This window comes from Ranitomeya variabilis, chromosome 8, assembly GCF_051348905.1.
Source record: "Ranitomeya variabilis isolate aRanVar5 chromosome 8, aRanVar5.hap1, whole genome shotgun sequence".
Taxonomy (NCBI): Eukaryota; Metazoa; Chordata; class Amphibia; order Anura; family Dendrobatidae; genus Ranitomeya; species Ranitomeya variabilis.
In genome coordinates, this window is record NC_135239.1 from 167475539 (window position 1) to 167495449 (window position 19911).

At 44.6% G+C, this 19911-nt stretch overlaps 1 protein-coding gene across 3 annotated transcripts in view; it reads left to right on the plus strand.

The window, feature by feature from the left end:
• CACNA1I (calcium voltage-gated channel subunit alpha1 I) overlaps nt 1-19911 on the plus strand; it is a 566555-nt gene that overhangs the window by 359135 nt on the left and 187509 nt on the right. For all 3 annotated transcript variants that reach the window (XM_077277427.1, XM_077277430.1, XM_077277429.1), the window contains exons 13-15: nt 12228-12318; nt 12479-12675; nt 15436-15834. In XM_077277427.1, coding sequence (XP_077133542.1) covers nt 12228-12318; nt 12479-12675; nt 15436-15834 — 687 coding nt within the window. The remainder of the gene's footprint in view (nt 1-12227; nt 12319-12478; nt 12676-15435; nt 15835-19911) is intronic.

Consider the following 19911-nt stretch of genomic DNA (forward strand, 5'->3'; position numbering starts at 1 on the left):
AAATATCATCCAGATAAACAATCAAAAATTTATCCAGATACTTCCGGAAAATGTCATGCATAAAGGACTGAAAAACTGAAGGCGCATTGGAGAGCCCAAAAGGCATCACCAAGTACTCAAAATGACCTTCGGGCGTATTGAATGCGGTTTTCCATTCATCACCTTGCTTAATGCGCACAAGGTTGTACGCACCACGAAGGTCTATCTTGGTGAACCACTTGGCACCCTTAATCCGGGCAAACAAGTCAGACAACAGCGGCAAAGGATACTGAAATTTGACAGTGATCTTATTTAAAAGCCGATAATCAATACAAGGTCTCAAAGATCCGTCCTTTTTTGCCACAAAAAAGAATCCCGCACCAAGAGGAGAAGAAGACGGACGAATATGTCCTTTCTCCAGAGACTCCTTGATATATGAACGCATAGCGGTATGTTCAGGTACCGACAGATTAAACAGTCTTCCCTTAGGAAACTTACTGCCTGGGATCAAATCTATAGCACAGTCACAGTCCCTATGAGGAGGCAATGCACTGGACTCAGACTCACTGAAGACATCCTGATAATCAGACAAATACTCCGGAACTTCCGAAGGCGTAGAAGAAGCAATAGACACAGGCAGGGAATCCCCATGAATACCACGACAGCCCCAACTTGAGACTGACATAGCCTTCCAGTCCAGGACTGGATTATGAGTCTGTAACCATGGCAGCCCTAAAACAACCAAATCATGCATTTTATGTAAAACCAGGAAACGTATCACCTCGTGGTGTTCAGGAGTCATGCACATGGTAACCTGAGTCCAATACTGCGGTTTATTTGCTGCCAATGGTGTAGCATCAATACCCCTAAGAGGAATAGGATTTTCTAATGGTTCAAGAGTAAATCCACAGCGCTTAGCAAATGAGAGATCCATGAGACTCAGGGCAGCACCTGAATCTACAAACGCCATGACAGGATAAGATGACAGTGAGCAAATCAAAGTTACAGACAGAATAAATTTAGGTTGCAAATTACCAACGGTGACAGGACTAACAACCTTAGATATACGTTTAGAGCATGCTGAGATAACATGTGTAGAATCACCACAGTAGTAGCACAAGCCATTCCGGCGTCTATGAATTTTCCGCTCATTTCTAGTCAGGATTCTATCACATTGCATTAAATCAGGTGTCTGTTCAGACAACACCATGAGGGAATTTGCAGTTTTTCTATCACATTGCACCGAATTAGGTGTCTGTTCAGACAACACCATGAGGGAATTTGCGGTTTTTCTATCACATTGCACCGAATTAGGTGTCTGTTCAGACAACACCATGAGGGAATTTGCGGTTTTGCGCTCCCGCAACCGCCGGTCAATTTGAATAGCCAGTGCCATAGTATCATTCAGACCTGTGGGAATGGGAAAACCCACCATAACATTCTTAATGGCTTCAGAAAGGCCATTTCTAAAATTAGCGGCCAGTGCACACTCGTTCCAATGTGTCAGCACGGACCATTTCCGAAATTTTTGGCAATACACTTCAGCCTCGTCCTGCCCCTGAGACATAGCCAGCAAGGCCTTTTCCGCCTGAATCTCAAGATTGGGTTCCTCATAAAGTAAACCGAGCGCCAGAAAAAACGCATCAAGATCAGCCAATGCCGGATCTCCTGGCGCCAGCGAAAAAGCCCAATCCTGAGGGTCGCCCCGTAAGAACGAAATAACAATTTTTACTTGCTGAGCAGAATCTCCAGATGAACAGGGTCTCAGGGACAAAAACAATTTACAATTATTCACGAAATTCCTAAACTTAAACCTGTCTCCGGAAAACAGTTCAGGAATCGGTATTTTAGGTTCTGACCTAGGATTTCTGATAACATAGTCTTGTATGCCCTGCACACGAGTAGCCAGCTGGTCCACACTTGTAATCAAGGTCTGGACATTCATGTCTGCAGCAAGCATAGCCACTCTGAGGTAAAGGGGAAGAAGAAAAAAAAAAAAAAAAAAACTCAGAATCTTCTTTCTTATAATCCCTCTTCTGCAATGCATTAAACATTTAATACTGGCCTGGCAAACTGTTATGACCCCAATGGCGAGGGTCTCAGAGGAACGTGGAAGTCTGCAGAGTACAAAATTCCAGCTCATAGGGCAGTGGTAACTGGGTTGACCATATATCTACTCCTAACGCCAACACTAGAAGTAGCCGGGGATCATTCCTACGTTGATTCTAGATGACACGCGCCAGCCGGAGAATCTAGCTACCCCTAGTAGAGGAAAACAAAGACCTTTCTTGCCTCCAGAGAAGGGGACCCCAAAGCTGGATAGAAGCCCCCCACAAATAATGACGGTTAGGTAAGAGGAAATGACAAACACAGAAATGAACCAGGTTTAGCACAGAGAGGCCCGCTTACTGATAGCAGAATAAAGAAAGGTAACTTATATGGTCAACAAAAACCCTATCAAAATCCACACTGGAAATTCAAGAACCCCCGAACCGTCTAACGGTCCGGGGGGAGAACACCAGCCCCCCTAGAGCTTCCAGCAAAGGTCAGGATATAGATTTAGAACAAGCTGGACAAAAATACAAAACCAAAACAAATAGCAAAAAGCAAAAGGCAGACTTAGCTGATATAACTGGAACCAGGATCAGTAGACAAGAGCACAGCAGACTAGCTCTGATAACTACGTTGCCAGGCATTGAACTGAAGGTCCAGGGAGCTTATATAGCAACACCCCTAACTAACGACCCAGGTGCGGATAAAAGGAATGACAGAAAAACCAGAGTCAAAAAACTAGTAACCACTAGAGGGAGCAAAAAGCAAATTCACAACATTGAAGTCCCCCATAATAATGACTTCTCCTTGAGTCGCAGCTTCATCTATTTGCTTTACGAGGATATTCTCCATTGCTTCCATTATTTTTGGAGATTTATAACAAACCCCTATCAGTAATTTATTATTTTCCCCCCTCCCCTTATCTCCACCCACAGGGACTCTACATTTTCATTAAATTCACCTATATTATCATGCAGGATGGGTTTTAAGGACGATTTTACATACAGACACACCCCTCCCCCTCGTTTATCTGTACGGTAATTTCTGAACAGGCTATAGCCCTGCAAGTTAACAGCCCAGTCATGGCTCTCATCCAGCCATGTTTCAGATATCCCCACCATGTCATAATTATGCTCCAACAACATTAATTCTAATTCGTCCATTTTGTTGGCGAGTAGTGTTGAGCGATACCGTCTGATACTTGAAAGTATCGGTATCGGAAAGTATCGGCCGATACCGGCAAAGTATCGGATCTAATCCGATACCGATACCCGATACCAATACAAGTCAATGGGACTCAAGTATTGGAAGGTATCCCTGATGGTTCCCAGAGTCTGAAGGAGAGGAAACTCTCCTTCAGGCCCTGGGAACCATATTAATGTGTAAAATAAAGAATTAAAATAAAAAATATTGATATACTCACCTCTCCGACGCAGCCTGGACATCACCGCTGGTAACCGGCAGCCTGCTTTGTTTAAAATGAGCGCGTTCAGTACCTTCCATGACATCACGGCTTCTGATTGGTTGCATGCCGCTCATGTGACCACCACGCGACCAATCAGAAGCTGTGACGTCATCCCTCAGGTCCTAAATTCCTAATTCTAGGAATTCTTTATTTTACACATTAATATGGTCCCGATACCGATTCCCGATACAACAAAAGTATTGGATCTCGGTATCGGAATTCCGATACGGCAAGTATCGGCCGATACCCGATACTTGCGGTATCGAAATGCTCAACACTATTGGCGAGGCTTCTGGCATTAGTTTACATGCACTTTATGTTCCTCTCTGTACCTCAATTCTTTCTTAAATTATCAACTGTTCTAACACCACCCTCCATGCCACCACCACCTCCAACTTCCTTATTTGTGCCCAGGTCTCTATCTGCATTATCTTCCCCTCCTATAAAATGAATACCCTCCTCCCCAATCCCTAGTTTAAACACTCCTCCAACCTTCTAGCCATTTTCTCCCCCAGCACAGCTGCACTTTCCCCATTGAGATGCAGCCCTTCCCTAGCGTAGAGCCTGTAGCCAACTGAGACGTCGGCCCAGTTCTGCAGGAACCCAAACTCCTCCTTCCTACACCAATTCTCGAGCCACTTATTAACCTCCCTAATCTCCCGTTGCCTCTCTGGCGCGGCACATGGTACAGGCAGTATTTCAGAAAATACTACGTTGGAGGTCCTTGCTTTCAGCTTGCAGCCTAATTCCCTGAAATCATCTTTACGGACCTTCCACCTACCTCTAACTTTGTCATTTGTGCCAATGTGCACCATGACCACTGGGTCTTCACCAGCCCCTCCCAGTAATCTGTCCATCCGATCAGCGATATGTTGGACTTGAGCGCCAGGTAGGCAGCACACCGTTCGACGATCCCTGTCTTTGTGACAGATTGCCCTATCTGTTCCCCTAATAATTGAGTCCCCCACTACCAGAACCTATCTGGCCTGCCCTGCTCTCCTATTTCCCTCCTTACTGTAGCAGTCACTCCTCCGGCTTTCAGAGGACATGCCTGGCTGCAGCAGTGCTTATCTGGCTGTTAGTCAATTCCTGAGCTGCCGCTGACTAAGCACTGAGCAGTGACCGAAGTCGCACCTCTATGACTGAAAGCCAGAGGCTGCTGGGATGAATCAAGTTCATTTCCACCCTGCAGCCAGACTTTCAGCGGCCACACAGCTTTACAACATGATAAACATGGCAGGTTCCCTTTAAAGTCTAATGTAACACCCCAGGTTCTAGGTTGTTACAGTGGCACTGCTTTCCTCATGGGAAGAGTGATGTCACGCTTGGAAGCGAGGAAGGATCTCTCTTATCAGGTATTCACAAGCATACAACATGTTCACACTTCAGGCCAGAAGGGGGAACTCTGATCCAGTTTTTGGGTGGCTCCCCTATATATATATTCTCTTCTGGAGGGAAAGTCAGTGAGTGTGATGAGTCAGTGAGTGCCAGACAGCTGTTGTGAAATTGGATTCTGGGCTCCCCCGGTGGCCACTTGTGGAATTGTACTTGTGTGCATCATCCCCTCTGTTCACCTGCTCCTATCAGGATGTGGGAGTCGCTATATAACCTTGCTCCTCTGTCAGTTTCATGCCGGTCAACAATGTAATCAGAAGCCTTCTGTGCATGTTCCTGCTACTAGACAACTCCTAGCTAAGTTGGACTTTTGTCCTTGTGTGTTTTTGCATTTTGTTCCTGTTCACAGCTGCTGTTTCGTTACTGTGTCTGGAAAGCTCTTGTGAGCGGAAATTGCCACTCTGGTGTTATGAGTTAATGCTAGAGTCTTAAAGTAATTTCTGGATGGTGTTTTGATAGGGTTTTCTGCTGACCATGAAAGTGCCCTTTCTGTCTTCATGCTATCTAGTAAGCGGACCTCGATTTTGCTAAACCTATTTTCATACTACGTTTGTCATTTCATCTAAAATCACCGCCAATATATGTGGGGGCCTCTGTCTGCCTTTTGGGAAAATTTCTCTAGAGGTGAGCCAGGACTGTCTTTTCCTCTGCTAGGATTAGGTAGTTCTCCGGCTGGCGCTGGGCATCTAGGGATAAAAAACGTAGGCATGCTACCCGGCCACTTCTAGTTGTGCGGCAGGTTTAGTTCATGGTCAGTATAGTTTCCATCTTCCAAGAGCTAGTTCTCATATATGCTGGGCTATGTTCTCTCGCCATTGAGAATCATGACAGTTTGACCGGCCCAAAAAAGGGTTAAATTACTGGCTGAGAAAGGAGAGAAAAAAGAAGTCTGCTACAATTTTTTTTTTTTTTCCCTCTAGTTCTGAGTGTGCTCTTAATTGAATCACTTGCTAGTTTGCCTATGCTGCAGCCTTCCTCTCTTTCTCTCCTTCTAATCCTTGAATGGCTCTGTGTTCACCTGTTTCAAATGGATCTTCAGAGTGTAGCTACAGGTTTGAATAATCTCGCCACAAAGGTACAAAATTTGCAAGATTTTGTTGTTCATGCACCTATGTCTGAGCCTAGAATTCCTTTGCCTGAATTCTTCTCGGGGAATAGATCTCACTTTCAAAATTTTAAAAATAATTGCAAATTGTTTTTGTCCCTGAAGTCTCGCTCTGCCGGAGACCCTGCACAGCAGGTCAGGATTGTAATTTCCTTGCTCCGGGGCGACCCTCAGGACTGGGCTTTTGCATTGGCACCAGGGGATCCTGCGTTGCTCAATGTGGATGCGTTTTTTCTGGCCTTGGGGTTGCTTTATGAGGACCCTCATTTAGAGCTTCAGGCGGAAAAGGCCTTGATGTCCTTGTCTCAGGGGCAAGATGAAGCTGAAATATACTGCCAAAAATTCCGCAAATGGTCTGTGCTTACTCAGTGGAATGAGTGCGCCCTGGCGGCGATTTTCAGAGAAGGTCTCTCTGATGCCATTAAGGATGTTATGGTGGGGTTCCCTGTGCCTGCGAGTCTGAATGAGTCCATGACGATGGCTATTCAGATCGACAGGCGTCTGCGGGAGCGCAAACCTGTGCACCATTTGGCGGTGTCTACTGAGAAAACGCCAGAAAATATGCAATGTGATAAAATTCTGTCCAGAAGCGAGCGGCAGAATTTTAGACGAAAAAATGGGTTGTGCTTCTATTGTGGTGATTCAACTCATGTTATATCAGCATGCTTTAAGCGTACTAAGAAGCCTGACAAGTCTGTTTCAATTAGCACTTTACAGTCTAAGTTTATTCTATCTGTGACCCTGATTTGTTCTTTGTCATCTATTACCGCGGACGCCTATGTCGACTCTGGCGCTGCTTTGAGTCTTATGGATTGGTCCTTTGCCAAACGCTGTGGGTATGATTTGGAGCCATTGGAGGCTCCGATACCTCTGAAAGGGATTGACTCCACCCCATTGGCTAGTAATAAACCACAATACTGGACACAAGTGACTATGCGTGTTAATCCGGATCACCAGGAGGTTATTCGCTTTCTGGTGCTGTATAATCTACATGATGTTTTGGTGCTGGGATTGCCATGGCTGCAATCTCATAACCCAGTCCTCGACTGGAGAGCTATGTCTGTGTTAAGCTGGGGATGTAAAGGAACTCATGGGGACGTACCTTTGGTTTCCATTTCATCATCTATTCCCTCTGAGATTCCTGAATTCTTGTCTGACTTTCGTGACGTTTTTGAAGAACCCAAGGTTGGTTCACTACCTCCGCACCGGGAGTGCGATTGTGCCATAGACTTGATCCCGGGTAGTAAATACCCTAAGGGTCGTTTATTTAATCTGTCTGTGCCTGAACACGCGGCTATGCGAGAATATATAAAGGAGTCCTTGGAAAAGGGACATATTCGTCCTTCGTCATCTCCCTTAGGAGCCGGTTTTTTCTTTGTGTCTAAGAAAGACGGCTCTTTGAGGCCGTGTATTGATTATCGTCTTTTGAAAAAAATCACGGTTAAATATCAATATCCGTTACCACTGCTTACTGATTTGTTTGCTCGTATAAAGGGGGCCAAGTGGTTCTCTAAGATTGATCTCCGTGGGGCGTATAATTTGGTGCGAATCAAGCAGGGGGATGAGTGGAAAACCGCATTTAATACGCCCGAGGGCCATTTTGAGTATTTGGTGATGCCTTTTGGTCTTTCTAATGCCCCTTCAGTCTTCCAGTCCTTTATGCATGATATTTTCCGCGATTATTTGGATAAATTTATGATTGTGTATCTGGATGATATTCTGATTTTTTCGGATGACTGGGACTCTCATGTCCAGCAGGTCAGGAGGGTTTTTCAGGTTTTGCGGTCTAATTCCTTGTGTGTGAAGGGTTCTAAGTGTGTTTTTGGGGTTCAAAAGATTTCCTTCTTGGGATACATTTTTTCCCCCTCTTCCATCGAGATGGATCCTGTCAAGGTTCAGGCTATTGGTGATTGGACGCAACCCTCTTCTCTTAAGAGTCTTCAGAAATTTTTGGGCTTTGCTAACTTTTATCGTCGATTTATTGCTGGTTTTTCTGATGTTGTAAAACCATTGACTGATTTGACTAAGAAGGGTGCTGATGTTGCTGATTGGTCCCCTGATGCTGTGGAGGCCTTTCGGGAGCTCAAGCGCCGCTTTTCTTCCGCCCCAGTGTTGCGTCAGCCTGATGTTGCTCTTCCTTTTCAGGTTGAGGTCGACGCTTCTGAAATCGGAGCTGGGGCGGTGTTGTCGCAGAGAAGTTCCGACTGCTCCGTGATGAGACCTTGTGCCTTTTTTTCCCGTAAATTTTCGCCCGCCGAGCGGAATTATGATATTGGGAATCGGGAGCTTTTGGCCATGAAGTGGGCTTTTGAGGAGTGGCGTCACTGGCTTGAGGGGGCCAGACATCAGGTGGTGGTATTGACTGACCACAAAAATTTAATTTACCTTGAGTCTGCCAGGCGCCTGAATCCTAGACAGGCGCGCTGGTCGTTGTTTTTCTCTCGGTTTAATTTTGTGGTGTCTTACCTACCGGGTTCTAAGAATGTTAAGGCGGATGCCCTTTCTAGGAGTTTTGAGCCTGACTCCCCTGGTAATTCTGAGCCCACAGGTATCCTTAAAGATGGAGTGATATTGTCTGCCGTTTCTCCAGACCTGCGGCGGGCCTTGCAGGAGTTTCAGGCGGATAGACCTGATCGTTGCCCACCTGGTAGACTGTTTGTTCCTGATGATTGGACCAGTAGAGTCATCTCTGAGGTTCATTCTTCTGCGTTGGCAGGTCATCCTGGAATCTTTGGTACCAGGGATTTGGTGGCAAGGTCCTTCTGGTGGCCTTCCCTGTCACGAGATGTGCGAGGCTTTGTGCAGTCTTGTGACGTTTGTGCTCGGGCCAAGCCTTGTTGTTCTCGGGCTAGTGGATTGTTGTTACCCTTGCCTATCCCGAAGAGGCCTTGGACGCACATCTCGATGGATTTTATTTCGGATCTGCCTGTTTCTCAGAAGATGTCTGTCATCTGGGTGGTGTGTGACCGTTTCTCTAAGATGGTCCATCTGGTTCCCTTGCCTAAGTTGCCTTCTTCTTCCGAGTTGGTTCCTCTGTTTTTTCAAAATGTTGTTCGTTTGCATGGTATTCCGGAGAATATCGTTTCTGACAGAGGGACCCAATTCGTGTCTAGATTTTGGCGGGCATTCTGTGCTAGGATGGGCATAGATTTGTCTTTTTCATCTGCTTTCCATCCTCAGACTAATGGCCAGACCGAGCGGACTAATCAGACCTTGGAGACATATTTGAGGTGTTTTGTGTCTGCGGATCAGGATGATTGGGTTGCTTTTTTGCCTTTGGCGGAGTTCGCCCTCAATAATCGGGCCAGCTCTGCCACCTTGGTGTCCCCGTTTTTCTGTAATTCGGGGTTTCATCCTCGATTTTCCTCCGGTCAAGTGGAATCTTCGGATTGTCCTGGAGTGGATGCTGTGGTGGAGAGGTTGCATCAGATTTGGGGGCAGGTGGTGGACAATTTGAAGTTGTCCCAGGAGAAGACTCAGCTTTTTGCCAACCGCCGTCGTCGTGTTGGTCCTCGGCTTTGTGTTGGGGACTTGGTGTGGTTGTCTTCTCGTTTTGTCCCTATGAGGGTTTCTTCTCCTAAGTTTAAGCCTCGGTTCATCGGCCCGTACAAGATATTGGAGATTCTTAACCCTGTGTCCTTCCGTTTGGACCTCCCTGCATCCTTTTCGATTCATAATGTTTTTCATCGGTCATTGTTGCGCAGGTATGAGGTACCGGCTGTGCCTTCCGTTGAGCCTCCTGCTCCGGTGTTGGTTGAGGGTGAGTTGGAGTACGTTGTGGAAAAGATCTTAGACTCTCGTGTTTCCAGACGGAAACTCCAGTATCTGGTCAAATGGAAGGGATACGGTCAGGAGGATAATTCTTGGGTCACTGCCTCTGATGTTCATGCCTCCGATCTTGTCCGTGCCTTTCATAGGGCTCATCCTGATCGCCCTGGTGGTTCTGGTGAGGGTTCGGTGCCCCCTCCTTGAGGGGGGGGTACTGTTGTGAAATTGGATTCTGGGCTCCCCCGGTGGCCACTTGTGGAATTGTACTTGTGTGCATCATCCCCTCTGTTCACCTGCTCCTATCAGGATGTGGGAGTCGCTATATAACCTTGCTCCTCTGTCAGTTTCATGCCGGTCAACAATGTAATCAGAAGCCTTCTGTGCATGTTCCTGCTACTAGACAACTCCTAGCTAAGTTGGACTTTTGTCCTTGTGTGTTTTTGCATTTTGTTCCTGTTCACAGCTGCTGTTTCGTTACTGTGTCTGGAAAGCTCTTGTGAGCGGAAATTGCCACTCTGGTGTTATGAGTTAATGCTAGAGTCTTAAAGTAATTTCTGGATGGTGTTTTGATAGGGTTTTCTGCTGACCATGAAAGTGCCCTTTCTGTCTTCATGCTATCTAGTAAGCGGACCTCGATTTTGCTAAACCTATTTTCATACTACGTTTGTCATTTCATCTAAAATCACCGCCAATATATGTGGGGGCCTCTGTCTGCCTTTTGGGAAAATTTCTCTAGAGGTGAGCCAGGACTGTCTTTTCCTCTGCTAGGATTAGGTAGTTCTCCGGCTGGCGCTGGGCATCTAGGGATAAAAAACGTAGGCATGCTACCCGGCCACTTCTAGTTGTGCGGCAGGTTTAGTTCATGGTCAGTATAGTTTCCATCTTCCAAGAGCTAGTTCTCATATATGCTGGGCTATGTTCTCTCGCCATTGAGAATCATGACAGACAGCAGACTGGAGCAGTCTGAGGCAGACAGTCTGAGAGAGGGGCTGTACAGCCACGAGGGTGCTGAAGCTCCTGAAAGGAAAGAAATAGAAAAGAAAGCAGAACAAGCTGTAGAGAGCGTGAAGGGGCAGTGAAGCGCAGGAGAGTGAAGAGCTAGGGGGTAGCTGCGACTGAGCTACCTCCCTACTGAGCGCAGATACCTTTAGCTGGAAGACCGGGGTTGTGAAGGACTCCACATCTCACAGCAGAAACCGGCAGGACAGCTGGATTACAAGTCACCTGTCCACCATAGAAACCTGAGGACACAGTAGTGCATAGAGCCCGGGTCATGAGAGAGATCCTGTAAAAAGGCTTGCGCTACTTGTAGTATGGGTAGTGTCCTACCTGCAAGGGGGACAGAGAGAACATGTGAGGACCTTGTGTGAGGCCTAAGGCAGCAAGGGTCTACACGACAGCGCTAGAGGGAAGGCTTCCAACCCCACCTGGCAAGGGGGACTCCCAACTTGCTTCCAAGCTGGCCTGACCACACCTGCATCCGTGATCTGGTGCCCTGGACTGTGGCTGCCTGAATTAATCAGTAAACAAGGTAAAGAGACTGCAAACCTGTGTCCTCCGTTTCTTGCTACACCACGCACCATCTCTATCTATACACGGGAGTAATGGGGACCCAGCTTCACTTGTGGAAAGATATACCATCCCTGCTGCCACAACATCACCCCAGAGAACCCCTTTAAGCAGCATCAGTCACCTCTGACCGAGTACCACAGGTAGCGTCATGAAAAAACATTATTCAACCTCTTTAAAGACTGTCCATTTTACTTAAACACCCAGGGCCACGGACTGGGTCACTGCTGCCGTGACACATCCCTTTAAGTACAGGACCCGGTACCAAGTACCCCATGGCCCTGGCGGGCGTTCTACTAACATGCATTGACTTCATTGCTTTCAATTCTCATAAAATTGTTTTATAGGAATATAATGAAAAATGTAGTACCGTACAATACAACTATGTGATCAAATAGGTAGTCTGTGCTGATGACAGCAGCAGGAGTTAGGAACACATTGTAATGAAACCTATGTTTCTGTGCCCAACAAAAGACGAGCAAGATTTCCAAGGTTGCCTTTTAGATATTTTGGATGTGCCTCATTTCATAATGGTGCATGTTTTTCTTTTTCATTTTTGCTACTTATGTATATTTACATCAGTTTATTGACCATTTTTAGGAATATTTATGGTGCCACAGCTTAGAAATCACCCTAACATTTTGGTGTGATTCATAAAAGCCTAAGTAACCCCAATGTTCAATGTAAGGTGAAGGTGAATCTTCAGTGCAACTGTTGTGCGGGTTCAGAATTATGATCCTCTGTTTGGATGTCTGCAAAACACAATTAATGGTACAGAACAGGCAGTAAATTGCTCAGTGACCTTCATACAGTTTCACTATATTGTTCATCAATAAATCAAAATGAAACGTAAATGAATATAATGAATGCTTATTACAGTTTTCTTACTCACAGGGTGATGCCAATAGGTCATATTCTGATGAAGAAAGGAGCTCTTCAAACATGGATGACTGTGAGAAGTATCGTGAAATCCAGACTGGGTCAGGTAAGAGTAAAAATATCCATTATGTTAACTACTCAAAGTGTCCTAATAATAAGCAAGGCACCGATCCTGTTTGCTATGTGTGACAGCAGGACAAATCATATATGTAGCCCATGTAATTGTTAGTAGATGAACATACCAGCTCTATTAATTGTACGTTTAGATCCAAAGCTTTGTACTGTTCCAATGACTCCAAATGGACACCTAGAAAACAACCCTCTAACAAGCCAGCAGATCTCAGGAGGAGTGATGAACACGTCCAGGAATTCATTACAGAGGGATCAAATGCATATATCCATAGACGGCAGGAAAAGCAGCATCATGTCACTAGGACGAACGACCTACGACCAGAGATCTCAGGTAGGTGGTCATCTCAGTGAATTTCTACTGATATCTATGTGTGGTGCCCCTAAGGGTATTTGCCACAAAAATAGTTATTGACACAAATAAATGTTAAAATAGCAAGACTGCACTACCATCTCCGGCCAGAAGGGGGAGCTCCAGAGATTCCCCTTGATCTATTCTGGTCTGAGAAAAAGATTGGCAGTTGGGTTGAGGAGCTGAAAGTGAGAGGTCGTATAACTGAGCTCCTAACAGCCCTATGACGGATTATAGGCCCGTAATACCGATAGTATGAAAAGAGGAATAGAGAAAAGGGACATTGTGAGAATCGGGTAGCAATAACCTCTACCCAGAATAGGCGCAGAGACGGATACCGGATCCGTGGCTATATTCATTATATATAATACAGCAACCGGAAGGAAGTGAGGTGATATCGGCTTCACCAGGGTAAGACGCAGCAACAGACACAGAGTTCAGCGGTACTCCCAGAGGGGGTAAGCCGACAAAAAGGGACTCGGGTTGTCCGTCGAACCAGAGCACAGAAGGGACAGATTGGGTCGGCAGCCAGTTCACAAACAGCAGCAGGACCATATAGAAACTGCGCATAATAAGAGGTGGAAATCCTGACAGGGTCAAAGTAATTCAGGGTTCTTATACAGACTCCGGTGACAGTATTGGTGGCAAATCCCTTTTTGTTGAAGTAAATTGGTTAAACTTTCAACGCCTCAGTCTTTCATTTGGACAATAGCCATCGGTCCAGGATCGGGGCCGTCACAGCTGAGAAGACCTGCTGCTGACCAAGTAAGTGTCTGTTCCTTCATGATATCCCTTACACTGTGCATCGCCTGAGGCCACAGCACCGGGTCAAGCCACTAGTGACATCCCCCTTAAGAGACGGACCTCATTGATCTGGTGCTGGGTACCTCGGTCTCCCGGGCGTCACATATGCAAGTTGTCTCTTCAGAGAGGAAGAGGACTAGAACTCTAATGCCACCTATAGGAAGTAGCAATCCTAACAGTCAATGTCGACCCTTTAACGAGCCTTGTCACATGACTTAGGATAAAAGCCAAACCAGAATCTCAATTTGCAGACACTGTTTCGGGGTACTGCCCCTCATCAGTGCAAAGTAGAGATCTGGTTTGGCTGATTGAGAGGCGCCTGACCGGCATCCAAGAAGTATTGTTTCTCCTTGCGGAGAGTGACATGTTAAGCATGTCGAGGTGTGGAGACTTAAAGCCGCAATGCTCCTATTTCCCAGAGGAGCATTGCGGCTTTAAGTCTCCTCACCTTGACATGCTTAACGTGTCACTCTCCGCAAGGAGAAACGATACTTCTTGGATACTGATATCTATAATAGTTTTCATGATCACAAAGTGGAAAAATTGGCAGTCTTTGGTAATACTTAAGGGGAACCTGTCCTGTTGAAAATGGAATCTGATCTGCAGGCAGGATGATATAGAGCATAAGGAGCAGATCAAATATATACAGTATATATATATTGTGGGAAAAGTTTCAGCAAAACTGGTATTTTATTCATTAAAATCCCTGATGTTTGTATCTCTATGAGTCCAGTGGGCATGCCTATAAGTGATTGATAATCTTCCCTGTATTGTGCCTGCAGTGATAGCTGTCAGTCACTAGCAGCACCGCCCACTGGACTGCATACAAACATCAGGGATTCTAATGAAAAAAATGCAAATTATTCTGAATATTTTCCAATAAATGTATATATCATTCTGCTCCGTTTCTGGCTGTTTTGTCCACAGATCGTACTACGTGCACAACGTGACAAATTCTCTTTAAGAATAAAGAGGTTTTTTTTCATAATGAGGTTTTCTCTTGTATTTATATGGCTGGTCACTGTTGATAAGGAAACTTGTTTTTGCTACTTGTCATATCTCTGGGTCTTTGCTCTTTTTTAGTGAGTTTAAAGCTAACCCTCCAAACTTTCTTCCAAAACTTGAAAAATTGAAGAAAAAATAGCAACTTATTTACAAGATAAGGTCTTGTGCACATGACTGTATTTTTGGTCAAAGTGCAAAAACACGGGATCACATTCAGACCAATGTTATTCTATGTATAGATTTTTTTCCTTGAACCGAGCCGGGCCAAGGAAAAAAGTCACAGTATGCCCAAGTTGGATCCGATATTTGGAACAAACTTGGCCATGCAAGTCAGTGAGTTCGTGGAAAACATTAGACTGCACTGGGATGTCATCTGAGTGAGTCCGATTTTGATAGACTGACACAATGGAGAAGAGTTTTATCAAAGTATAATTTGCATAATTGTCCTGATTCTCTCAGACGAAAGAATATACGCTGATGTGACCCTAGCCTAATAGTCTAATTGAGATACTGATTTGGCTTTTATCCTAAGTCATATTGCACGACTCGTTAAAGGGTTGATTGTGACTTGTAGGATCGCTACTTCCAACAGGTGGCGCTATAGAGTTAAGTCCTCTTTTTCTCAGAAGAGGCAATTTGCATAGCCTAATAGTACAACTTTTCTGTGTAACCATATAAACAACACTTGTCATTGACTTGTATTGTCAGGGAACAAATCTGAACAGATTCTTGCTTTATGGGCTGTGCTCTTCAAAATGTCAAACAAAAAAAAATCTGGATATTAACCTGTTAATATATGGCAAAGAGAGACTTATGATATATTTCTTAAGCTATATAGTTTTCAATCATTTCTACAGACACAAAATGTTTAGCATTTAAATGATTGATGACATGAAAGATTAACCATCACATTTTTGGTATTATGGTTTGCAGGCAGGAACTCGCCCAACTCATTGGAACAGAACTGGCGGATGGGGAAGCCGTAGGTCTAGTTGGAACAGTTTAGGCCGTCGACCGAGTATAAAACCAAGACCAAGTACAGCAGAACATGAGTCTTTACTTTCTCGGGGAGAGGACCATAGAGAGAGAATCCATTCCAGGAGATCATCCAGTCTAAAGCACAGGAGGGCAATGTCTCTAGACAATAAGGGCTCTCAAGAAATCCCAGATCACCCTGGGCTACATACAAATCACAAGGCACCCAGCAAAGTGACTTGTTCATCTGGAGAATACCATGACACGTCTGCAAAAGCTTCTCAGATCATGAAAGATGTTTTCCCCAAGATGAACAATCGCAAAGATAAAGAAGAGGAAGAAGAGGAGATTGATTATGTAAGTAATGGGATCTGTGCATCCTAATGAAATCACTATACCAGCGGTGGACATAGGCAGAAAAGGGCAAGTCCAATAATTCGGCCTACGACAGGAGATGTTTGCTGCTTTCGAGGTCGTAGTTTCCCCTTTACTCCTTGGCTCCCTTTGCGGCTGCACACATTGCTCCAATGCTATGTCCGCCCCTGCACATTACAGACGTTTCTCAATTGTGTATCTTGAGGGGCTGTAGAGTTTATACATTGGAGGCTCATAGCTCCCCTTTTATCAGTAGCTAGTATATGGAGCAGAGTTTGCCAAACACCAACCTACGGTAGTTATATACAGGTCCTTTATATTCCATTATTAACACAGTGCATTGAATCCTCAGAATGTTGCCATTTTATCAAACATTATAATAATAATAATAATAATTTTATTTATATAGCGCCAACATATTCCGCAGCGCTTTACAACTTATAGAGGGGACTTGTACAGACAATAGACATTACAGCATAACAGAAATCACAGTTCAAAACAGATACCAGGAGGAATGAGGGCCCTGCTCGCAAGCTTACAAACTATGAGGAAAAGGGGAGACACGAGAGGTGGATGGTAACAATTGCTTTCGTTATTTGGACCAGCCATAGTGTAAGGCTCGGGTGTTCATGTAAAGCTGCATGAACCAGTTAACTGCCCAAGTATGTAGCAGTACAGACACAGAGGCTATTAACTGCAAAAAGTGTATGAGAACATGGAGTAACCTGATCATGTTGTTTGTTTTTTTTATTAATAGGCCACACAGGGATAATTAGGTTAATGCGTTGAGGCGGTAGGCCAATCTGAACAGATGAGTTTTTAGGGCACGCTTAAAACTGTGGAGATTGGGGATTAATCGTATTAACCTATGGAGTGCATTCCAAAGAATCGGCGCCGCACGTGTAAAGTCTTGGAGATGGGAGTGGGAGGTTCTGATTATTGAGGATGCTAACCTGAGGTCATTAGCAGAGCGGAGGGCACGGGTAGGTTCGTAGACTGAGACCAGAGAGGAGATGTAGGGTGGTGCTGAGCCATGGAGTGCTTTGTGGATGAGGGTAGTAGTTTTGTACTGGATTCTGGAGTGGATGGGTAGCCAGTGTAATGACTGGCACAAGGTAGAGGCATTGGTGTAACGGTTGGCGAGGAATATGATCCTGGCAGCAGCATTCAGGACAGATTGGAGCGGGGAGAGTCTGGTAAGAGGTAGGCCAATTAGTAGAGAGTTACATTAGTCCAGACGAGAATGAATAAGTGAGACAGTAAGAGTTTTTACAGACTCGAAAGTAAGAAAAGGGCGAATTCTAGAAATGTTTTTGAGATGCAGATAAGAAGAGCGATCCAGTGATCGGATGTGGGGGGTGAATGAAAGCTCGGAATCAAGGATGACCCCAAGGCAGCGGGCATGTTGCTTTGGAGTAATGGTGGAACCGCACACTGAGATGGCAATGTCAGGCAAAGGTAGGTTAGTAGAGGGAGAGAACACGAGGAGTTCAGTTTTTGACAGGTTCAGTTTCAGATAGAGGGAGGACATGATGAAACATTTATTTCAATTACAACCATAAGACACATTAGTTATCACTATTAATTATTATACAAACAAACAGGTGGCAACATTGAACCAGATGGTGTATGTAACTCCTGGCGAGATATTCCAAAAATCATTTTACAGTTCATAATTCCACAAGTTCTATAACTCTTCATTTGCTATTGCACGATAAATATAAAGAGAAGACAAGCACATGGTGCTTGTTGGATATTGTGGATAGTCTGGTGTCTGGTCACCTACCAGTTGGTCAGCTGTTAGATGCACGAATACTTAATTTTTCAGCAATTTCCTTTGAATACCTCTTTTTGTGGCTTAAATACCTTAGTACACACAACATACAGACAAAAGTATTGGGATGCGTCCACAGTACAACTACAGGTGCTGTTATGAAAGCCCATTCTAGACCCATAAGCATCAATTAGGAATTGGTCTCCTCTCCACATTGCAGCAATAAAAGCTTGTAATCTACTGGAAAGAAATATATCTTGGTACCGTGTTAGCCAGTAGATAGAAAAATATTTAGAATTGAGAGTCCTCAGTGGTTGATATATTTTAATGGCTAACTGAAAAGATGGTAACAAATTGCAAGCTTTCGAGACTACATTTGAACTTACCCATCAGACCATGTGGGGTCATCACCACAGAACCAGACCCTAATCACAAGACAATAAAACAATCCTTCTAAGAATTGGCCCAATATTTATGGACGTAACTGTTTATCACCCATGGTAATTCTGCTTCATGTCACCTGGCTTATCCATGGTTTTTTCCCCTCTCCCTTTTTTTTTTTTTTCTATACTATGTTGTGCATAAATATGTGATTCTTCAGAATTTGTTTTAGTCTTTGCCTGATGAAGAGACGTATGTAGTCTTGAAAGCTTGCAATTTGTTACCATCTTTTCAGTTAGCCATTAAAAGGTATCAACCACTGAGGACTCTCAATTCTAAATATTTTTGCAATCTACTGGTAAGACTTTTGACAAGATTTTGGAATTTGGGTGATAATTTTAGCCCATTGACCCAGAAGAGCCTTTGTGGGGTCAGCTTCTGATGTGAGAAGAGAGGACATGGATCACAGTCTCTGTTATAGTTCATACCAAAAGATGGTGCACTGGGCACAGTCATGGAGAACAAAAAGGGATTTCCTCAAACTATTCCCACAAAGTTGGAATCTACTGTTGTCTTAAGCATCCAATTGTGTTCCAAAAATTGACTATTGTCATCCATACCATTTAATCTACTTTGTGTAAAATTACAGTGGTTTGAAATTTTAAAAAAAATGCTTGACCTGCTACAGGTGACCACATTTTTTGTTCCAAAAATTGACTATTCTCATCCAAACAATTTAACCTGCTTTGTGTGAAATTACGGTGGTTTGAAATTTAACAGGACCACTTGACCTGCTACAGGTGACCAAATTTTTTTGTTCCAAAAATTGACGATTGTCATCCATACAGTTTAACCTGCTTTTTGTGAAAGCACAGTGGTTTGAAATTTAAAGAAAACGCTTGGCCTGCTTTTTATTACAAAAATTTTGTTTCAATTAATCAAGGAAGCTTGGTTATCAGAGACCTAGCAATTAGAACATGCCTAAGCCATGCAGTAAGGGACAGGGAAGTGGAAGATTTGATGATGGTGCATGCAGACGGCAAGGATGAGGGGCAGGTGCGACTGCACAAGCAACATGCCCATCCAAGAAACATAGCTTCCTGTCCCACTTTGCAGGGAGGCACAAGACACCACTTCTGAAGCCACACCAGTGCAAATAGGTGGTTGGTTGGATAGCAGATAATGCTTCCAGCATGCATGCCAGCACTACCCAGTCTTCCACATCGTCCAGTCTTACCAGACAAGAGATCCTCGTTCCTCCCACCATGTTGAGTCCCAGGAGACCAGTGATCCCATACTAGGTCACGCCGAGGAGCTCTTTACATAATTATTTATTGATTGTGTCTTCTTATCTTGCATGTCCCAAGAGGGACAGGAGGATATGCTGTTTAGTGATACACAAAATTTAAAGCAGCCACAGTCACAAGAAGATGATAGTGGGGAATGGCAAATTTTGTCTAAGGAGGTAGATGATGATGTTGAGACACAGTTGCCAATAAGTCAGGTTGTTGTTAAGCTACCGAGTCAGGAGGACCAGGGAGCGGTGATGGAAGATGAGGTGGTGGATGACCAAGTCACTGACCCTACCTGGGAAACTGGCAGGCAGAGCAAGGCCAGCAGCGATGAGGGGGAGTTATCGACAGCACTGAAACAGGCAGGAAAAAGCAGTGGGGTAACCTAAGGGAGAAGGTGGGCAACTGTTCCGTAGAGCACAGACAATCGTGAATATCTCTATCAAAGAGTTAGGTGTTTCTCAGTCTGGAATTTTTTAAAATAGATATCTGAGAAAAAAATGGTCTCTTGCAACCTGTGTCATGCCAAGATCAGCAGGGGCCTGACCACTAAGATCCTAACCACCACCAGCATGGCCAGGCACATGTCATCTAAGCACCCGATTCGGTGGC